Source organism: Salvelinus fontinalis, chromosome 36, assembly GCF_029448725.1.
Source record: "Salvelinus fontinalis isolate EN_2023a chromosome 36, ASM2944872v1, whole genome shotgun sequence".
In the NCBI taxonomy this organism is placed as follows: Eukaryota; Metazoa; Chordata; class Actinopteri; order Salmoniformes; family Salmonidae; genus Salvelinus; species Salvelinus fontinalis.
The window spans coordinates 15,034,732-15,057,266 of record NC_074700.1 but is presented as its reverse complement, the minus strand read 5'-3'; the positions used below and the strand labels follow the sequence as shown (position 1 = coordinate 15,057,266).

Genomic DNA, 22,535 nt, shown 5'->3' with positions numbered 1-22,535 from the left:
CCCTCAAGACAATTAGTATCATCCAGTACAGAGGTATCTGCCAATTCTCATGCTGGGGGAGACTAAACATAGATCATTACAGGGGTGGGCACGAGTCAGATCACTTTGGAAAGTCAGAGGAACCGTGTCAATAATGGACTGCATGGCAAATGTTGCTGATGTATCTTAAAGGTTACTATTGGAGTGATTCCCCCAGATGCAAAAAGTCTAACAAATTATCATGCCACATTATGGGTGAATTATTGGTTGGTGTAATGATGCTGTTCAATGTGGGATCAGACATCATGAATGGGCAATTGCAAATATGCGCCAGAGTTGTGTGTTTTCTTTGGAAATACAGGTTTAGCTCACAATGATCAAATGGAACTAAGCGGAAAACGCACAGCCAATAAAAATAAAACAAACGTCGGGATTTTTAACTAGGTAGCACATGAAGTGTCAAGTGTGGAGTTCACCCAGCTCCATCATTTCCTAAATAGAGAACTATTTTTCAATCCCGGGGCATGTTTTGGATCTTCAACAGTTTTCACCAAAAATCATATCGATTAGTTATCAACACATAACATTTCCTAAGTCCAAAAGAGACATCAATGCAAAATGCAGCACACACGTTCAATTATTCACTTTGCTTCTGGGTGATGTTTCCCGTAGGTACAGATCTAGGATCTAGGATATGCCAAACCTTAACCATTGTTTGGTCAAATGAAAAACTGACCCGAGATCAGTGTCTAGCGGCAACTTCACTCTCCTCCATTTACCTCTTTCACCTGGCGCTGCTCGACTCCAGTCATTTGCCCATCTCCGGCCTTGACCAGAGTGAGGTAGTAGCCACTGCCAAAGTATTTCTTCAAGAACAGGGAGGAGCCATAGCAACACATCTTGCCGTGAGAGATAATGGCAATGCGGTCTCCCAAGATGTCCGCCTCATCCATGTGATGAGTGGAGAGGATGATTGTGCGACCTGCGGGGGAGAGATGGAGAAAACCAATCTATTGATTTCACTCAATGGGTCCAATTTGAGGTGGTAGGGGGGTGGTGTGTGTATGTGTGTGAGTCAGTACTCTGGGTGTAGTTTGTTTTGTCAACCATCTTGAGAAATAAAGAAAGTTGCACCAAATAAACAACAAATGTACAGTCATTGAACTGAACATTGTGTTTTTGTGCTTATTTCCTCATTGTCCAGCCCTCTGTGTTAACACTCATACTGTACTGCAAAGCAACATGACTGTATGTGGGTGGGAATCTGGAACAAATGACAAATTCTGCAATAACAGTTTTCCTTCCAAATCAAGATAGAAAACAACAACTACATACACTTCCGCCTAAAGAGAATACTATATAACCAACATACAACTATGCATAGGCCTGGTTCAATGAATCTACTAAACAGTCCCTTTGTTGTGTTTCGGAACACACTTTCCTTTCTTGTCAGTGGAAGTTATATTTGAGTGAAACCAAATGGCAACCACAGAGAATCCATACACGACCCCGGAGCCTGCCCACAGAGGGAGGGGTGGGTTATATCATGCAGCCTGAGCTAACATATACTAATTAGCACATTCCTAGTCAATCAGGAAGCAGGCATGACATTTGTGATGAAGTCACAGCATGGTCATCTAGCTGATGTCGTTAGCTCACAGCGTGCGTAGTGGCAGCAGTGAAATGTGTCTCTGTTATTGTTGATTGTGCCACATTTCAAAACAGCATAAACACCCCTTGTCTCCAATTTATACTCTGATATGCAAGGACATGTAGGATTTTAAAGGTTAGCATTACAATGGCTTTATTGAAGTGTAACAGGATATTTACATTTTAAGAGGAAATAATCATGTAACAGGCCACACACTGCAAGACTGCTAAACGGATGTGAAATTAGGCCTAAACACTACATGCAACCATTGTGTAAAACAACAATGGGAAAACTAGCAACCCCTATATTACAAGATACTGACTAGAGTCAAAGTAATATGTAAGTGAAATACACTGTGCTGTTTTGTGGAATTGACAATTGTACCTGCATAATATCGGTGATGGTATGATAATGCAGTCCTTTACCTGGAGAATTTATGCTGAAACACTAACAGCCACAGTAACAGCCACAGGGGGGCATTGTACAGTCGGAGGGGCATTGTACAGTCGGATATACAGTTCCGTGATATGACGCACACTCTCTCTTGATTAGCTGACCGGCTGGATTTCCCCACCCATTTTTTGTCAGATTTGGGGTCATTATAACAAAAGGTCAGGGCTATCTGCTGAGCGTGTCGCTTTTTCCCCCTCCGAGCTAGTTAAATTTGTATCCCCACAGGACGCATTACCTGGATAAGGACACACTCGGAGGTCGTTAGCCATAGCCTCACTCAGCAATATGCTATTTTGTTTGGAGAACCTGAGAACCCAACCATTTTTTCCTCCCACCCCTTGTGCCCTGTCACCATCTGAGCTTCTGAATTTGTTCTCTGTGCTATGCTATAGCTCTTTACTACCATGGCCCAGACGCCCATTGAGTGTCTCACTGAAATCACATGACTCTGAAAGTATCAAAACAAGCATGTCACAAACATCAAAATGTAAACATTAGTGGAGCCACCGTATTCGTTTTAGGTAGCATTACGTTTGCTAGCAAAGAGGGATACAGTACTTAACTAACTGTAAATATGTCAATCACAATGGTAAATTGTAAACAACTGGAGACGCCTCATTTTTGTAGACAAGTAATTGACACGGCAGCACCACTGTAGCACGCAAAATAGGGTAGAAACAATTGCTAACTAACTGCAAACACATTTTGCTGGCTAACTAATTACCTTGACTAACTGCGGGGGACAACAATGCACTTATTTAACATGAATTAGCAAACGCAAATCTCGTTGCTAGTCAACAAGATGCTGTATCAAAAACTGAAAGGTGTCTCCAGTATTGTTTACCATGACGTCTACACTTTCCGTCTACGTCTACACTTTCCAATCAGATTGTTTCTCCCCAAAGTAGCAAGATAGTTAACTAGTAACGTTGTCATAAAAAAAAGCCTCCAGAATGATGATGGGAGGTGGCTACAGGTGTTCATATTTTACCAAATGTGATGGAATGCACTTTCCATGCGTATAAAATGTATGGAAAAGAGCGGTTCTTTGAAGGGGGAAATTGGCAGGAGTGCAGCAGGTAGTCCCATGTGATTCGGCACTACTGACATAGCTCATTTTGCATGGCCGTTTGTGCTCGCTGTTGATTTTTCAAGAAATTGCCTTGGTTTACAGGGAGAAATAATACAAACACACTGGATGATGGGAGCTGGGAGAAAAATAAATGTGTTTGGTTGGTGTGCAGCCCACAAAGGTATACTGATTTATGGTGTGTTGTGGTGCATTACAGAACAAAGTGATAAATCAAAGTAGTGGGAAACACGGGTACATCTCCTGTGCTGTGACTACATGCAACATAATACCGGTGGAAACCGGAGTTGTAAAATCCTGTTTTCCTTGAAGAGTACATCAAATGGAGGGATGCAGACATTCATGCAGTTTAACAGCTGCAAGAAAGTTAATAGGTTTGTGTACTGAGGCTAAAGTAAGCACTTCGTACTGCTGTGCCGAGGCTGGACCCTAATTAACCAAATCCCCATTCAGAAAATGTTCCCTCCTCCTCAGACATCAGCCAGTCTTCTTAACTCTAAACTAGTCAATCCTCCTCCCTCCTCCTCAGACATCACCCAGTCTTCTTAACTCTAAACTAGTCAACCCTCCTCCCTCCTCCTCAGAGATCAGCCAGTCTTCTTAACTCTAAGCTAGTCAACCCTCCTCCCTCCTCCTCAGACATCACCCAGTCTTCTTAACTCTAAACTAGTCCATCCTCCTCCCTCCTCCTCAGACATCACCCAGTCTTCTTAACTCTAAACTAGTCAATCCTCCTCCCTCCTCCTCAGACACCAGCCAGTCTTCTTAACTCTAAACTAGTCAATACTCCTCCTCCCTCCTCCTCAGACATCAGCCAGTCTTCTTAACTCTAAACTAGTCAATCCTCCTCCCTCCTCCCTCCTCCTCAAGCCCTCATCTAGTCAAGTCCAACCCCTGCACTAGTCAAGTGTCAAACTTGACTAGGTGAAGGGTGGGGTCTGAGGAATGATAATATTCCTAATATGGATTCCATAAAAACTAGATCAATAATGTAGAAACTATTTACACCTGAACAGTACCTGGGCTTTACCTGTTTCACTCAATGAGAAACAGAAAATCTGCCTAAAGTGTTGCAGTTTTCGTATTACTAAACCACTAAATAAGTCTGACATTCACCATACTCCATAGCATAGACAGAGGAAAATAAGTGTTTCCAATGACATCATCGGTGTGCATCGCGTGATTTTGATCAACTGTGAGTAGGCATGTCCTACTTATTGGTTGACGATGTCACTGGAAACACTTATCTTTCTCTATCTTTTTAAAAATACAGAAACGCAACATTTTCACATACAGTCTGTTGATTTTGGGGTGGTGCAGGAGATGACGAACATGAAGATGACAAATTGTGAATTTTTGCTTTTTAAGGAACAACGTTCAGAAACATGACTTGCACTTAGTTTTGTGGTTGTCAACATCTTTTACTTCAAACAGGCTGTATCTAAAGAGAGTGTTCTGTTTATCCTATCAACAGTACATAAAACATTTAAATTGAGAAAAGTGGGAAGTTACTTATGAATTGGAAGGATAGTGTCTTGAGTGTTGAGTTATATCACAACGGTGGATGGTCTCTCTTACCACACCTCCACCCCAGTAAAACTCAAAAAGTCAAGGGGTCTGAATACTTTCCGAAGGCACTGTATATATATTATATACATATGGCGTCAATAGGGAGCGTTGCTGCACAGCTATTTTCAGGTCTCTCCAGAGATGTTTAAGTCCGGGCTCTGGCTGGGCCTCTCAAGGACATTCAGAGACTTGTCCCGAAGCCACTCCTGCGTTGTCTTGGCTGTGTGCTTAGGTTCGTTGTCCTGTTGGAAGGTGAAACTTCGCCCCTGTCTGAGGTCCTGAGCGCTCTGGAGCAGGTTTTCATCAAGGATCTCTCTGTACTTTGCTCCGTTCATCTTTGCCTCAATCCTAACTAGTCTCCCAGTCCCTGCAGCTGAAAAACATCCCCACAGTATGATGATGCCACACCATGCTTCATGGTGCCAGGTTTCTTCCAGACGTGATTCAGGGCAAAGACTTTATTCTTGGTTTCATCAGACCAGAGAATCTTGTTTCGCATAGGCAGAGTCTTTAAGTGCCTTCTGCAAACTCCAAGTGGGCTGTCATGTGCCTTTTACTGAGGAGTGGCTTCCGTCTGGCCACTCTACCATAAAGGCCTGATTGGTGGAGTGCTGCAGAGATGGTTGTTCTTCTGGAAGGTTTTCCCATCTCCACAGAGAAACTCTAGACCTCTGTCAGAGTGACCATCGTATTCTTGGTCACCTCCCTGACCAAGGCCCTTCTCCCCTGATTAGTTTAGTGCCTTATTGCAAACAGGATGTATGTTTTGGTATATATTCTGTACAGGCATCCTTCTTTTCACTCTGTCATTTAGGTTAGTATTGTGGAGTAACTACAATGTTGTTGATTTATCCTGAGTTTTCTATCGCAGCCATTAAACTCTCTGTTTTAAAGTCATCCCTGAGCGGTTTCCTTCCTCTCCAGCAACTGAGTTAGGAAGGACGCCTGCATCTTTGCAGTGACTTGGTGTGTTGATACATCATCCTAACTGTAATTAACAGGATATCCAATGTTTGTTATTATTTTTAGTCATCTACCAATAGGTGTCCTTCTTTGCAAGGCGTTGGAAAACCTCCCTGGTCTTTGTGGTTGAATCTGTGTTTTGAATTTCACTGCTCGACTGAGGGATCTAACCAATAATTGTATGTGTGTGGTACAAAGATGAGGTAGTCTTTAAAAATCATGTTAAACACTATTATTGTACACATAGTTAGTCCATGCATTGTACACAGAGTTAGTCCATGCATTGTACACAGAGTGAGTCCTTATTATGTGACTTGTTAACCACATTCGTACTCCTGAACTTAATTAATTTAGGCTTGCCATAAAAGTTTCACTTTTTATTAATTTGTAAAAATGTCTTAGAACATAATTCTACTTTGAGATTATGGGGTATTGTGTGCATGCCAGTGACACAAAATCTAATTTGAATCCATTTTAAATGCAGGCTGTATCACAACAAATTGTGGAAAAAGTCAAGGGGTATGAATACCTTTTGAAGGAACTGTATGTCAACACCGACAGATCCCTTACTGTACAAGCAAAGCTTGTTTACACTACTGCTCCAACGTTTGGAATGAATTTATTCTGATACTGTATTATGTCATTTGTCAACAGGGGATTCGTTTGTTCTGATACTGTATTACATCATTTGTCAACAGGGTATTCATTTGTTCTGATACTGTATTATGTCATTTGTCAACCGGGGATTCATTTATTCTGTTACTGTATTACATCATTTGTCAACCGGGGAGATGCTGTATGAAATTACAATCTGTATACATAATAGATTGAGTAGCTACGAAACAAATTGTTCATGGAATAACCTATGAATTGGTTTGCAGCTGTGATATCGGTGATAGTAGGATTAATTTGCAAGGCAATGTGGCATCACAGTGATTATTTCATGTATCGACGTGATTATAAAAAATGTGTGAGAGACGAGGCATTTAATTCAGCCTAATTTCATTCATAAATGCATAATTTCCATAAAATGACGTTGTTTATGCTTTTTGATTTATGCTTAGAACATTTGTCTTATCTCAATGATTCATCACCCTAATTAAAAACACACTGCAGGCTGTAGCACTAGATACGCACGGTTCATTTTCTAGCATTCTCTAAATGGCATAAATGCTATTGTTTCCTCAAGTGATCAAATTCAACTTAAACATAATCCACTATCATTACCAAACCTTTTATCAACTACATCCTTGCCTAAATATGAAAATATATTTCACTGCTAAGTCATTAACCTCTAACGAGCACCTAGCCCGGGTCCGGGAGCACCCCCCCACACTGATTAGCATCGCTAGCATAGCGTCACAATTAAATAGTAGCATCTAAATATCATTAAATCACAAGTCCAAGACACCTAATGAAAGATACAGATCCTGTGAATAAAGCCACCATTTCAGATTTTTAAAATGTTTTACAGGGAAGACAAAATATGTAAATCTATTAGCTAACCACGTTAGCAAAAGACATCACTTTTCTAACTCCATCAGTTTCTTACTCCATCAGGTGCTATCACCAATTCGGCTAAACTAAGATATTGACCAAGAAACTAACCAAGAAAAAACCTGATCAGATGACAGTCTGATAACATATTTATGGTATAGGATAGTTTTTTTTTTTTAATTGTGCATTTTTCAGGTATAAATCACAGTTCTACATTGCAGCTGCAATCTGAAATAGTGCCGACGCAGCCAGAACAATTACAGAGACCAACGTCATATAACTAATTACTTATCTTAAAACATTTCAGAAAAAATACACAGCGTACAGATATTGAAAGCCCAACATCTGGTGAATCCAAACAATATTTCTGATTTATTAAATGTTTTATAGCGAAAACAAAATGTAGCGCTAAATTAGCATAGCCACGCCAGCCAGAACCAGCTGGGCGCCCACGACCAGTTCACATGCACGACAGATATATGAAATAACATCGTGAATTGGGTCTTACTATTGCTGATCTTTCATCAGAATGTTGATCAAGGTGTCCTTAGTCCTGATGAGTCGTTCAATCCATTCATAATGGCAACTTTCCCTCTTCATTTAGCATATGTACTGGTCGACTGGCCAAAGTAAAAAAAAGTCACAGAACGGAACACGGCAAAACTCCCGAAAAAATTCAAATAATCTGATTAAACTATATTGAAAAAACATACATTAAGATGATATGGTCACATGTATCAAACAAACTTCGAGACGGAGATAGTTTTCATCCGTAACGGCAGCAAAACAGTAGACAATCGCACCTCCAAATCGCGCGATTCAGAGAACCGGAAGTTGTCGGTCACGCCAAAGAAATAGGTCTTATTTCACGTCAGTACAAGATAAACAAAAAATTTCTCCTCTGACGTCCTCTTGACACCCAGAGGAAGACGAATGAAGTGTGTTTCGGGTCATAGGTGGCGTGACCATATATAGGCAGAGCGTTGAAGCGAGCATACACATCTTGCATTCTTCTTCTTGGTCAGGGAAAGTGCTGTCAAATGACTTCTGTTTCACTCAGAGACAAAATTGAAACGGTTTTAGAAACTATAGATTGTTTTCTATCCAATGGTATTAATTATATGCATATAGTAAGAGCAATAATTGAATAAGAGGCAGTTTAATCTGTAGAGGAAATTATGCTAATGCGAAAACAGCACCCCCTGTATTCTCAAGAAGTTTTTAAGCTTTAACCAAATATATAACGCTGTAAGCTGTAATATCAGTCCATGCTATTTAATGTACTCCCGAGATAAACTTTGAAGTTAGGCAATAAACTACTTCTCTGATAGAAAGCGGCCTATGTGGCATCGATATTAGTCCAGAAAATGTATTCTAGTGTCAAAATTGACAACAAAGTAGGAATCATTAGGATCATTTTGCTTATAAAGTCAGTCTCTGAGGTTGAGTTTCGATTTCGACAATGCTCAGTAGCCCACTAACACGTGATACACAGCTGCAGGGATTGCGCTCTATCAAATCCCACGACGGAACACATAACAGATTTCTTAAGTTACACTACATACTGTATATATTTACAAAATAAATGTGGATACCCCTTCAAATTAGTGGATTCAGCTATTTCAGCCACACCGTTGCTGACAGGTGTATAAAATCGAGCACACAGCCATGCAATCTCCATAGCTAAACATTGGCAGTAAAATGGCTTCACCGAAGAGCTCGTTGAATTTCAAGTTGGTACCGTCATAAGACTCCACATTTCCAACAAGTCAGTTGTTGAATTTCTGCCCTGCTAGTACTGCCCCGGTAAACTGTAAGTGCTGTTATTGTGAAGTGGAAACGTCTAGGAGCAACAACTGCTCAGCCGCGAACTGGTAGTAGGGCTGTTGCGGTGACCGTATTACCACCACACCGGCAGTCAAATTCCACGTGACCATTTAATCACAGTAATTAGGCTTCTCCAAGCTCTGATGCTGCTGATGGCCATTTGTAGCCGACCAAACTTACTCACTGTGTGTAGCAGGGATCGGACCAAGACGCAGCGTGGTAAGTGTCCATGTTTTAATATAATAAACTGAACATGACACAATACAAAATAACAAAGAGAATCTAACCGAAAACAGTCCCGTGTGGCACAAACACTGACACAGGAAACAAACACCCACAAACCAACAGTGAAAACAGGCTACCTAAATATGGTTCCCAATCGGAGACAATGAAAAACACCTGCCTCTGATTGAGAACCATATCAGGCCAAATGACAAACCTAAACATAGAAATGTTGGATGAAATGCATGCCCAAATTAAACAGCCTGCTTCTCGGCCCCAGAAGATATGATATGCATATAACTGCTATATTTGGATAGAAAACACTCTAAAGTTTCCAAAACTGTTAAAACAGTGTCTGTGAGTATAACAGAATTGATTTGGCAGGCGAAAACCTGAGAAGAATCCATTCAGGAAGTAGTTTTCTTTTTGGTTTTGTAGTTTTCTATTCAATGCCATTACAGTATCCATTGACTTAGGACTGAAATTGCAGTTTCTTTGCCTTCCACTAGATGTTGTCTGAAAAATTAGGAAGTAAGAGCAGTCTGAATGAGTGGACCATAAAGTGTCATAGAGCTTTTTCATGCGCGAGACTGACAGAGTGCCTTTCTTGTTAACCTTTTATATTGACGACGTTATTGTCCGGTTGAAATACACTGCTCAAAAAAATAAAGGGAACACTTAAACAACACAATGTAACTCCAAGTCAATCACACTTCTGTGAAATCAAACTGTCCACTTAGGAAGCAACACTGATTGACAATAAATTGCACATGCAGTTGTGCAAATGGAATAGACAAAAGGTAGAAATTATAGGAAATTAGCAAGACACCCCCAATAAAGGAGTTGTTCTGCAGTTGGTGACCACAGACCACTTCTCAGTTCCTATGCTTCCTGGCTGATGTTTTGGTCACTTTTGAATGCTGCCGGTGCTTTCACTCTAGTGGTAGCATGAGACGGAGTCTACAACCCACACAAGTGGCTCAGGTAGTGCAGCTCATCCAGGATGGCACATCAATGCGAGCTGTGGCAAGAAGGTTTGCTGTGTCTGTCAGCGTAGTGTCCAGAGCATGGAGGCGCTACCAGGAGACAAGGCAGTACATCAGGAGACGTGGAGGAGGCCGTAGGAGGGCAACAACCCAGCAGCAGGACCGCTACCTCCGCCTTTGTGCAAGGAGGATTAGGAGGAGCACTGCCAGAGCCCTGCAAAATGACCTCCAGCAGGCCACAAATGTGCATGTAGCGGCTCAAACGGTCAGAAACAGACTCCATGAGGGTGGTATGAGGGCCCGACGTCCACAGGTGGGGGTTGTGCTTACAGCCCAACACCGTGCAGAACGTTTGGCATTTGCCAGAGAACACCAAGATTGGGAAATTTGCCACTGGCGCCCTGTGCTCTTCACAGATGAAAGCAGGTTCACATGCACGTGACAGACGTGACAGAGTCTGGAGACACCGTGGAGAACGTTCTGCTGCCTGCAACATCCTCCAGCATGACCGGTTTGGCGGTGGGTCAGTCATGGTGTGGGAGGCCGCACAGCCCTCCATGTGCTCGCCAGAGGTAGTCTGACTGCCATTAGGTACCAAGATGAGATCCTCAGACCCTGTGAGACCATATGCTGGTGCGGTTGGCCCTGGGTTCTTTCTAATGCAAGACAATGCTAGACCTCACGTAGCTGGAGTGTGTCAGCAGTTCCTGCAAGAGGAAGGCATTGATGCTATGGACTGGCCCGCCTGTTCCCCAGACCTGAATCCAATTGAGCACATCTGGGACAACATGTCTTGCTCCATCCACCAACGCCACGTTGCACCACAGACTGTCCAGGAGTTGGCGGATGCTTTAGTCCAGGTCTGGGAGGAGATCCCTCAGGAGACCATCCGCCACCTCATCAGGAGCGAGCCCAGGCGTTGTAGGGAGGTCATACAGGCACGTGGAGGCCACACACACTACTGAGCCTCATTTTGACTTGTTTTAAGGACATTACATCAAAGTTGGATCAGCCTGTAGTGTAGTTTTCCACTTTAATTTTGAATGTGACTCCAAATCCAGACCTCCCTGGGTTGATAAATTTGATTTCCATTGATCATTTTTGTGTGATTTTGTAGTCAGCACATTCAACTATGTAAAGAAAAAAGTATTTAATAAGAATGTTTCATTCATTCAGATCTAGGATCTGTTATTTTAGTGTTCCCTTTATTTTTTTGAGCAATGTATTATCGATTATTTAGGCTGAAAACAACCTGAGGATTGATTATAAACACCGTTTGACATGTTTCTATGAACTTTACGGATACAACTTGGATTTTTTTGTCTGCCTGTTTTGACTGCGTTTGAGCCTGTGGATTACTGAAGAAAACGCGCGAACAAAACAGAGGTTTTTATATATAAAGAGACTTTATCAAACAAAAGGAACATTTATTGAGTAAATGAATGTCTGCTGAGTGCAACCATATGAAGATCATCAAAGGTAAGGGATTAATTCTATCTCTATTTCTGACTTGTGTAACTCTTCTACTTGGCTGCTTACTGTTTGTAATGATTTGTCTGCTGGGCTATGTAATCAAATAATCGTAAGGTATGCTTTCGCCGTAAAGCATTTAAGAAATCTGACACCGTGGTTGGATTCACAAGAAGTTAATCTTTAAACCTATGTAAAATATGTTTTGTTTTCTGAATTTTGATGGTGGTTTCTGGTGACACTGTCAATGATTTATTTAGAATTCACAGCACACTTAACCAGCATGGCTACCACAGCATTCTGCAGCAATACGCCATCCCACCTTGTTTGCATTTAGTGGGACTATAATTTATTTTTCAACAGGACAATGACCCAAAACACACCTCCAGGCGGTGTAAGGGCTATTTGACCAAGTAGAGTGATGGAGTGCTGCATCAGATGACCTGGGCTCCACAATTACCTGACCTCAACCCAATTGAGATGGTTTGGGATGAGTTGGTTACTACATGATTCCACATCTGTTACTTCACAGTTTTGATGTCTTCACTATTATTATACAATGTAGAAAATAGTAAAATAAAGAAAAACCCTTGAATGAGTAGGTGTGTCCAAACGTTTGACTGGTTCTGTATATTATTTAGTATATGTAAAGAATTATATATTATCACTTGTGAATTATATATATATCACTTGTGAATGAAACCTAGCATAAGAAACAATGCCTTTTTTTGCCACTTTTTCTAATCATAGTTGCACACCGCATGTAGCCTAGCCCATAGGCATATATGTTTTGATATGATTTGTATCACAAGTGGCAAAATAACTTCTTAAAATGAACCACATTAATCCGCTTTACAAGGAGTATAGTGCCAAACTGGCATACATAAGCAGTGCGTGAGTTTCAAGTTTGGGGAAGATAATTTTCACAATTAAAATGCGCCTCTATAAAAAAAGCATTACATGCATAACCGCATTTGAGGTCACTTTTGATAATGGTGTTTTCCCGCTAATGGAACATTTGCGCATATAGCCTACTGCCATGTGCGCATTCCTGCGCTTATAATGTGAAGAAATAGCCTAGTATTTTATCACATTTTAAGGTAAATGTTCTGATCTGTTGCGTCAGCCACATTGCTTATAAAAGTTTTTTGATGCTAGTGGCTGTATTAATTTGGGATCTATTGCATCCCACATCTGTCCCAGACTATGGAATATTTATTTCTCGCAGAGAATAGAATAGGTTGACTTTATTATTATGGGGGATATTAGATTGACATAGGCTAGTGCTTTTGCTGTTCGTTAGGTCTACTTATCTTGTTGACTGACAAAAAGTAAATGTGGACAGTTCTTCCAATATCTTCAATATGCATCTTGGAGTTGAGTCCCTGATGTGTCTGTCTTCACTTGTAGCCTGTGAGAAAGGGCACAACGGCCACAAAAGGCACGTTTTTGTTGAGGGTGCATTACGGCCACACAAAGGGAATGCTGCCGTGAAATTCGAGGCATTATCAATTGCTTGTCAAATTGTGAATGAGAGACTGTTTTTTGAGCAGGCGGTACACACTCAAAGCAGAGTTCATGCCTTTCAAGCAAACTTTTTTTCAAGTCATCATTAGAGTTGCATCTTGCAGCCTTACAATGTATTAAATATCAAAACATATAGCCCAAGGTTTGTAGAACAACTAAAGTTAAATTAATAGCTCTGAATTAAGCATATAGGAGTACTACTTCTATTTTTAATTTTTCAAATTAAAGTACTACTTCTATTTTAAATTTTTCTGAATTTTTCAGAATAGCCGTATGTGCGCAGTCCCTCAAATCGTTTGGAGAAAATATTCTTTCCATTTTATTCAGCTTTGTTCAATTGTAGTCTTCATACCATAAAAACATATAAAATAATGCCACGGAATTTTAAGCAAATCTTTTCTCCTAAATTAACTTGTGTAGCCCAAAGCCATTTGGCATAGCCAGAGTATGCTATTCTGTTCTTCTGAAATAGACTACATTTTCTTCATAGCATGCTTCTTTAGACCTGTCTAAAGTAAATCATGAATTTGTTATGAAGGTGTAGGCTATTTTACATGGATTTATTAGACTTTTTGAAATATAGATGTTCCAAAGGTCTGCATCAGTGGCTTGTAGGCTGTGTGTGGAAGCCAGTTACCGTGAGACCTACAGTTATTAGCTTGACAATCACCGGCTGATGACATTTCGTGACCGCCACAGCCCTAGGTGGTAGGCCACATAAGCTCATAGAACGGTACCGTCGAGTACTGAGGTGCATAGCACGTACAAATCGCCTGTCTTCGGTTGCAACATTCTCTACCGAGTTCCAAACGTCTTCTGGATGCAACGTCAGCACAAGAACTGTTCGTTGGAAGCTTCATGAAATGGGTTTCTGTGGCTAAGCAGCCGCACATAAGCGCAATGCCAAGTGACGGCTGGAGTGGTGTAAAGCTTGCCACCATTGGACTTTCGAGCAGTGGAAATGCTATCTCTGGAGTGATGAAATCATGCTTCACCATCAGGCAGCCCGAATCTTGTTTTGGAAGTTGCCAGGAGAACGCTACCTGTCTGAATGCATAGTGCCAACTATAAAGTTTGGTGGTGGAGGAATAATGGTCTGAAGCTGTTTTTCAGAGTTTGGGCTAGGCCCCTTAGTTCCAGTGAAGGGAAATATTAATGCTACAGCATACAATGATATTCTATACGATTCTGTGCTTCCAACTTTGTTGCAACAGTTTGGGAAAGGCCCTTTCCTGTTTCATCATGACAATGCCCCCATGCACAAAGCAAGGACCATACAGAAATGGTTTGTCGAGATCGGTGTGGAAAACTTGACTGGCCTGCACAGAAACCTAACCTCAACCCCATCGAACACGAGCCAGGCCTAATTGCCCAACATCTGTGCCCGACCTCACTAATGCTCGTGGCTGAATGGAAGCAAGTTCCCGGAGCAATGTTCCAACATCTCGTGGAACGCCTTCCCAGAAGAGCGGAGACTGTTATGGCAGCAAAGGGGGGACCAACTCTATATTAATGTCCATGATTTTGTAAAGAGATGTTCGACGAGCAGGTGTCTACATACTTTTGGTCATGTAGTGTATCTTAGATTCAAAGCCAGGAATACTGGCTTTGTTGCAATGGTGTCTCATGGGGGACAAACATCAGTAACTGCCACATCAAACTCCAACCCCCAAGACTGAAATATTGTTTTTCTTAATTGGTGCGTTTTGTTGCTCTTTAAGAACTCCTCCACGCTGTGATTACACTCTCTCCTACCCAACTATTTGACACATGTCCACACATCTACAGTTCAAGTTGGGGAATGGCAAGTGCTTTCAGCACATGAGTTTAATTGGAACGCATTAGATCCCCATACCTATGTTTTAGAAGTAAACTAGGAAGATCAGCATCCAAATTATCCATGCAGGTCATATCGTCAAACATCTACAGAGTGTAAGAGATCTTCAGAGGAATACATGGAGGTGGAAATGTGATGTATTCCTATAGGGACCTCATTAGTGTCTATTGAATGTTCTAATTAACAAGCTACAGTGCATACATGTTACAAGTTTGGCTACTTCAGCGGTTCAACTATGTGAAAGGTGTCAGTTACTTGCTATCAATAACACTTAGACTGACTAATGGGAACATTTGAGAATCAGATGATGCCATTTCCTGGAAAAACAATTAGTCAAAAACAGCCGAAATCTGTAACTTAAGCAAATGTCTGAGTTACTCTTAAGTTTCAGACCAAAGCCCTTTATCAAGGAAGTAAAACATACATTATATCAGCTTGGCTTTGGTTTCAAACAAATATCCTCTCAGTGCAAATCCATTCCAGTGATAATGATCAATTTGAGCAACAATTCTGACATCGTGGTGCCAATAAGACATGCTACAGTATGACACTTAACTAGTATGGATGTGAATGTTCTCATTAAACAAGAGTTCTCAAGCTCTGGATGGGACTTGATTAGGTAAAGAACACTGCTAATGAAATAGCTAAGATGAAATGCTGCTCAGTACACATCAAACATTTAGACATCTTGGAAATGTGTTATTATAATGTCCATGTCTTGCCTTTCAGTCACAGGGAAGCCTGGACAAACAGGCAAAAGTGCATCCCAGAAAATGACAAGCAATTGAATATGTCAACAATTAAAGAGCCTTTTAAGTGTCCCATCAAATTGGATGAGTCTCCGATGCCTTATTATCGCTGTCATCTAGTCAACAGTATCGGTCTCCAAGACGATACTGTAGACTGGGAAGACAGCTGTGTCATTGCCGACTCAAGCAAAAGCATAGCAGAAAAATAGTAATTAAAACTAAATCAATGAAATGCTCATTTAAAAAAAAGAGTTAACTTGCGTGAGCTCTCCTAAAGACAAATGATCTACCTTCATTTTGTCATTTAAAAAAATACAAAATCATGTAATTCTGGATGTTTTACAATGCATTTAACTTTGGATATTCCTATATATCAAATCAAAGTGTATTTGTCACTTGCGCTGAATTCAACAGGTGTAGACCTTACAGTGAAATGCTTACTTACAGGCCCTAACCAACAGTGAAATTTTTAAGTAAAAAATTGGTATTAGGTGAACAATAGATAAGTAAAAAAACAACAGTAAAAAGACAGAGAAAAAGCTGAAGCTGAAGTACCTTGGTCCATATCTGAGAAGTTTGTCCATAGAGAAGACCCATAATAAATACTTAAAGTCAACATTCCAAACAACATCATACATAGTGTATAGACTTTGGAGCTCAACAGAGTGGTTTGGTATTCAACCGACAGATCCCATACCTTGTTTGTACTTCAACAGTAGTTCCCATATCCCCCTCCGGGCGTATGGGTCCACCCCCGCTGTGGGTTCATCCAGGATGACGATGTTGGACCCTCCCACGAATGCGATTGCCACCGACAATTTCCTCTGCATTCCCCCTGAGAGAGGACACAGTTCACATTTGGTCACTTTCTGCTCCCTTCAAATGACACATATCCCCAATTCCAAATTGACCCCTGGCCCCTACACCCTAGACACTTGTGTTGTGGATCTTAATGAATTGAATAGATATAGGGAAACAGGTACGATTAGAAGAGGACTTTTTCTGCCCTTGAGAGAACATACAATTCCAAATCAACTTCTGGCCCCTAGCTCCTGGTATCTGTTTCTCCACCGTTCCCTCTGATAGGGTAGCTGGAATTTTAACCATATTGTGTAAAATGATCCAATCATTTCAGATCCATGCAGTGGGGCTACATTGTCTTCAAGTTTTATTTATTTCCTTTAAAATGTGTCAGAGTTAGACCTGAAAACCAGGTGTGTGGACTTCCTAGCTAATCAATGACCTTATTGATCGATACAGGGAAGAAACGAGAACCAAGAGACTGAAATGAAAACTAGCATTTACAGTGGCCCTCAGACTAGGCCTGATCAATTTTGACATTTAAAAAGCATATCTGTGTTCATTCTGATCAATTTCTTTGAGGTTTGGTCTTGATATCACTTACAGTTTGTCAGCTTTTTTCTTTCATAAAGGTTACGTTTTTGGTTGAAATCAAAACCAGCAGGTGTCTTTCTCAATAAGGACAAGAAAACACTGTCATAGAATGGCAAGGTATGTACTGTAGCTAATGGTCAGTTTGACATTTTGCTACAGATAGTACAAGCACATGAAACAATTATACTATTGATCGACAGTGTTATTGCCAGTGTGAATATCACACCTTCCAAGCAGATTGCACATCACATACACAAATCCTATGCTGCCTGCTGCTACTCTGTACTCTATTTTACTCATATTGTTATCTATCCTGATGCCTAGTCACTTTACCCTGCTTTCGTGTACATATCTACCTCAAATACCTTATATTATTTATCCTGATGCCTAGTCACTACTCTGCTTTTATGTACATATCTACCTCTTACATTTGAGTCATCATTCTTATCAAGAGCGACTTAGAGTAGTGAGTGCATACGTTTTAGTACTGGTCCCCCCAGTACGAAAACGCAACCCTGGCGTTGCAAGCACCACGCTCAACCAACTGAGTCACACGTGACTATGCACCTATCCTGATGCATAGTCACTTTAACCTGCCTTGATGTATATATCTACCTCAAATACCTCAAACCCCTGCACATTGATCTGGTACTGGTACTCCGTGTATGTAGCTCAATTCTTGAGTATTTTCTTCCTCTCGTGTTACTATTTTTCTTTATTATTATTATTTTATAACTCTGCATCGTTGGGAAGGGCTTGTAAGCAAGCATTTCACGGTAAAGTCTACACGCGTTGCATTCGGCGCGTGTGACAAATAAAATTTGATTTGTTAACAAGCAGATACACAATCGGGTTTCTTCACCATTTGTGTATCGGGATAATGACTTTCCATCAGGCCATTAGGTCTGTCGTCTCATTTTTATTTGACATGTACTTTCCTCACATTAAAAAGGTTGGATGGAAACCTGACACAGAACAGCACAGGCTCACACTCTGGGAGCTGTTGTGAATGTGTCTTGTGTTGTGCTAATGTTGTGGAAATGTCAGACTAGATTAACCTTGAATGTCATATTTCAGTGATTTTGTTCACATGCAACCCATGACTGGAGCCAATTTATCAAGCATATTGTTTGCCCCCCAGACAATGGATTCTACACCTGCATTTCCACACACACGCATGCGTGCACACAGTTTGACAAGTGGTGGCTCGGGGACAGAGTTACCTAATGAAAATGTTATAGAAAGTTACATTTGTGCATGATCGCATTCCCTGGACACACACACGCACCTGACAGGTTCTTGGCAAATTCCTTGCGTTTGTGTGGCAGCCCGACATCCTTGATCATTTGGTCAATCTCTGTTTTCACTTCATCTCGGCTTCGTCCCTTTAATCTGGAGTAGAAGTAGATGTGTTCCTCCACTGTAAGGCTAAGAAGCAGAAAAAAGGATTTGATTGATCAAATGTACAAAAAGTGGATCCAATATTTTCTGCATTTCCAGACAAGTGACAATAATAATAATAATAAAATGTTTGATTATATATTATTTGAAATATATATTATTTCATTGTGCTTAAAGTTACACGGGATAGTCACTCTTGAACTAAACTTCAAATGAACTTTAACTGCTATAACAAGATCATATGGTCCTTCATGACTCATAGATGACTTATTAGCGCCCTCATCATCAACTCTCAACCTGTCATATTAACACAATCCACACAACTCTGACACCACTGTTTCCACTCCAGCCAGCCAACTCCATTCATATGTCACAAACTTTTGCGGAATCATCTTGACTGCCAAGCCGGCGAGCATATCTGTGCGTACGTTTTAGCGTCTAGCCTACTTCCCGTACACATGAATATTGAGAGCCCCAGTTTAATTATAGACACTTCAGTTCTGTTGGGATAAATATTAATGGCCATATTTTGCCCGGTACTCAGTCATAATCATGATGTAAGAGACATGAGGCGTCGGAGGTCGCAGGTGATCACTCAGCAAAGGGGAAAATGGAAGAGAACCCGATTATGAAAGGGCATAGCGAACAATGTCAGCCTGTGAGTCTGCATTGTGGTTGATAATGACACTATTAGAGGGAAGAAAGTGGATGGAATGAAAAAAGCTTAGTTTGAAGTAGGCACGAGGATGGGTGAGAACATCGCAATGATTTGAGATGCAAGTTACTATAGATGTTTCATTTGGAATACGTCCAACATTAACTGTGACATAACATTTTCATGAAAATTGTCTAATTGTAAACATGTTTCTTCCTGTTGAGAAGAGGCCATATAACCAGATTACAATCAGCTGGTCTCTTTTACACCAAGAAACCAAGAAGTCTTTTCATATCAACATTTAGAGACCACGGGGGTCTGTCATATTTCGGCTGTTATCTGTTCAGACCTTTGCAAAACGTCCTTATACAACCAGTGCACAACCTGCCCATGACATAGTGATGTCATTGCAACAAGTTTTGCCTGCTGGGATATTGAAAGTTTATTGAAGAGGTGATTGAGCGATATCGATCCACTTGTTGAATGCCACTTACTCATTGAATAAGACATTGTGCTGAGGGCACATTCCCAGATGCTTTCTAATGGTGTCCATGTCTGTGCGGATATCATAGCCGTTTATTAGAGCGGTCCCTGACGTCGGAGCGAAGAGTCCTGTCAGGATCGACCTATAAGACAAAAGGAGAACAAGAAAATGTGCTGGGAAAGTGTGACGTCATTTTCACTTCCGTATCTATAGAAACGGAATCGAAAACCTTCATAAAACGCATTGTGTATAAGTAAATTAATCCACAATTATGAATATAATTTTATATACACTTCTGTATATCTTAAATAACCACATTTTCTGTTTTTTGATTATATAATCTGGAAGTCCAGTCAAAAACAGAAAAAGTGAATATGAAAGTGATGGCGGAAATAGACGTCACTTTCCCAGTGTATAAGAACTAATCAACAAAATGTGTCATGGTTGGCTAATCAATCAACAGAATTCACATATTTAATTGTGAGGATAGACATGATAGAGTAATCTCATTACAGCTGCAGTGAAGTTGCATCTTTAAAAAGTGAATTAACTGTAAACAGCTTGTGAAAACAATGTAACCCGTCAAGTATAATTCCCTCTCACTTTCCACTCGCAGTTTAGTCATCTTTCAAACTCAGCACAAAGTAAGAGCAAGATTTTATTTTATGTGTACTTCATTATTTCAAGAAGAAATCAGAGTTAAATGAACTAGATGAAACAAATGTGCAAATCATTGCGTTTATTTTTGTTGCACAATACATTTGAAGTACTATGTAATGTGTCCTCATGTGCTACCATGGAGAGCTGCCAGTTTGTAAGTCCTTTCCTCACCTCTCCACTGTAATAGCTGTGTGTTGAGCTTTCTGGGGCAAAATGGCTGCTGTGGCATCACCCAGGTGGGTGTTACACATTGGCAGTGGATGAGGTGAGTTGCATTCATACAATGATGTAAAGCTCTAAAAAGGGGAAATCCACTCAAAAACTCTCTTTAGGTATTTTTTTCAGTTTGAGGCAATTTGACCTTTAAGTTTTAAAAACCTAGAAGAGCACTACATAAATTCAGTCCATTTGTATTATTGTGTTACTTACATGGTGGTTGTTTTTCCTGCCCCATTGTGACCAAGGAAAGAGGTGATGTGATTCTCGAAGAAGTCCACAGTTAGTCCATCCACTGCAAGCTTTTTCCCAGTTTTATAGATCTTTACAAGGTTCCTGATTGAGACTCCTGCCTTCATATTGAGTGGTGGCTTTTCCAAATAATCTTTTGAAAAAAAGAAGACGTACCTTATTCTCCTCATGACAAAATAAGGAATGTGACAATATGTCACGTGTCATTAATGCATATATAGAAAGTAAATAACAAATACATGTGCCTGTACAGCTCAGTAGGTAGAGCATGGCACTTGCAACGCCAGGTTTGTGGGTTCAACTCCTGAGGCCACCCATAAGTTGTTAGGCCCCTGCCATAAGTAAAATATATGCACAGATGACTAAGTCGCTGATGATTAAGTCTTTGTTCTGTATCTATGGACACGACCCAGTCGTTCGTCCTAAGTGTTCCATTGCCATACTGGTTGGCAACGTTCTTATCCCTTGCTTGCTAGCTAGCCAATTACGGCTAATTTACAGTCATGTCAAACAGTGCAGACAGAATAACAGAAAAGTAGCTGAATTTGCTGTTATTTTTTTACCTGTTTTCTAATGACATTTATTTGGATACATCCATAACAATAAAGTAATGACTCGCGATTTCGCCTGGTATAGAAAACGTGCTCACTCGTCTGGACACTGTTGTTCAGAGGAGCTAGCCAACAACACAGCTACAGTAACACAATCACTTCTAACTGATGCTGGAAAGACAGCAAATAGCTGCGTTTCGTGTGACTTGTTTTCTATTGGCATTTCTTTGTATATATCCATAAAAATGATGCCAGATGATTCATGATTTTGACTGGCTGGGAAAAGATGCCTGCGTGTCTGTCTCGTCCTGACTCCCAACACCTTCAGTACTATGGGACAGCTGGAGATCAAATTTCAATATTGAAACAATGTTGCAAATGTTGGAGAGACAGACAGCAAGTTTTATACAAATCTCCTCTGTTGAAAACTAAAATGTTAGTCTAAAAGAAATGCGAGATGATGTCTCGATGCTTTTTATAGTGATCAAGTTTGATGAGGCAGTGGATTGCGCAGTCAGATGGAACAGAGTAAATAGGCATTTTAATGTCATAGATTTAGCCGGTGGTAATTTGTGGAATAGACACCGGCTGGAATGGGGTTATAACCAATCAGCATTCAGGGTTAGACCCATCTGTTGTATAATATTATTTTACTATTACATTAATAAAATGAAATTAGACTTTTGATTCATGTCCTCAGAAAAGCTACATAATAAATAATATTCCACACAGAATCTACCCACAGCTCAATAATTATATTTCCTTAATTACATAAAAAAAAGGTGTCTGCTATTATAACAAAAGGTAATTTATATACATTTTTATGTTACCGGTGTTGTGTGACACAAATAACAATAATTCTCAGAATAACACAATCAGTCTTGACTTCATTAGTGACACACTGTGTCACATTTCCTGTTGGCTACCCCCTTTCTGCTGTTCCCAGGAGCAGGTGTGAGGCTCACTTAGCACCTTCCATGCTCACTTAACATAGGCAAATCATGTTTTTGACTGCACTGGGCCTTTAACATTTACTAATGAGGCTTTGACTTTCCAAGCTCAGCCTTGTTTTTCCCCAACCATTCTCTTTCTCCATTATTA

General features: G+C 40.5%; 1 protein-coding gene across 1 annotated transcript in view; it reads right to left on the bottom strand.

Annotated features, from left to right (window-relative positions):
* Positions 1-22,535, bottom strand: part of LOC129835257 (phospholipid-transporting ATPase ABCA1-like) — a 245,041-nt gene that overhangs the window by 125,279 nt on the left and 97,227 nt on the right. The window contains exons 19-23 of the mRNA XM_055900807.1: positions 20,845-21,016; positions 19,766-19,897; positions 18,504-18,643; positions 16,518-16,655; positions 759-961 (exon numbers count right to left, since the gene is read on the bottom strand). Coding sequence (XP_055756782.1) covers positions 759-961; positions 16,518-16,655; positions 18,504-18,643; positions 19,766-19,897; positions 20,845-21,016 — 785 coding nt within the window. The remainder of the gene's footprint in view (positions 1-758; positions 962-16,517; positions 16,656-18,503; positions 18,644-19,765; positions 19,898-20,844; positions 21,017-22,535) is intronic.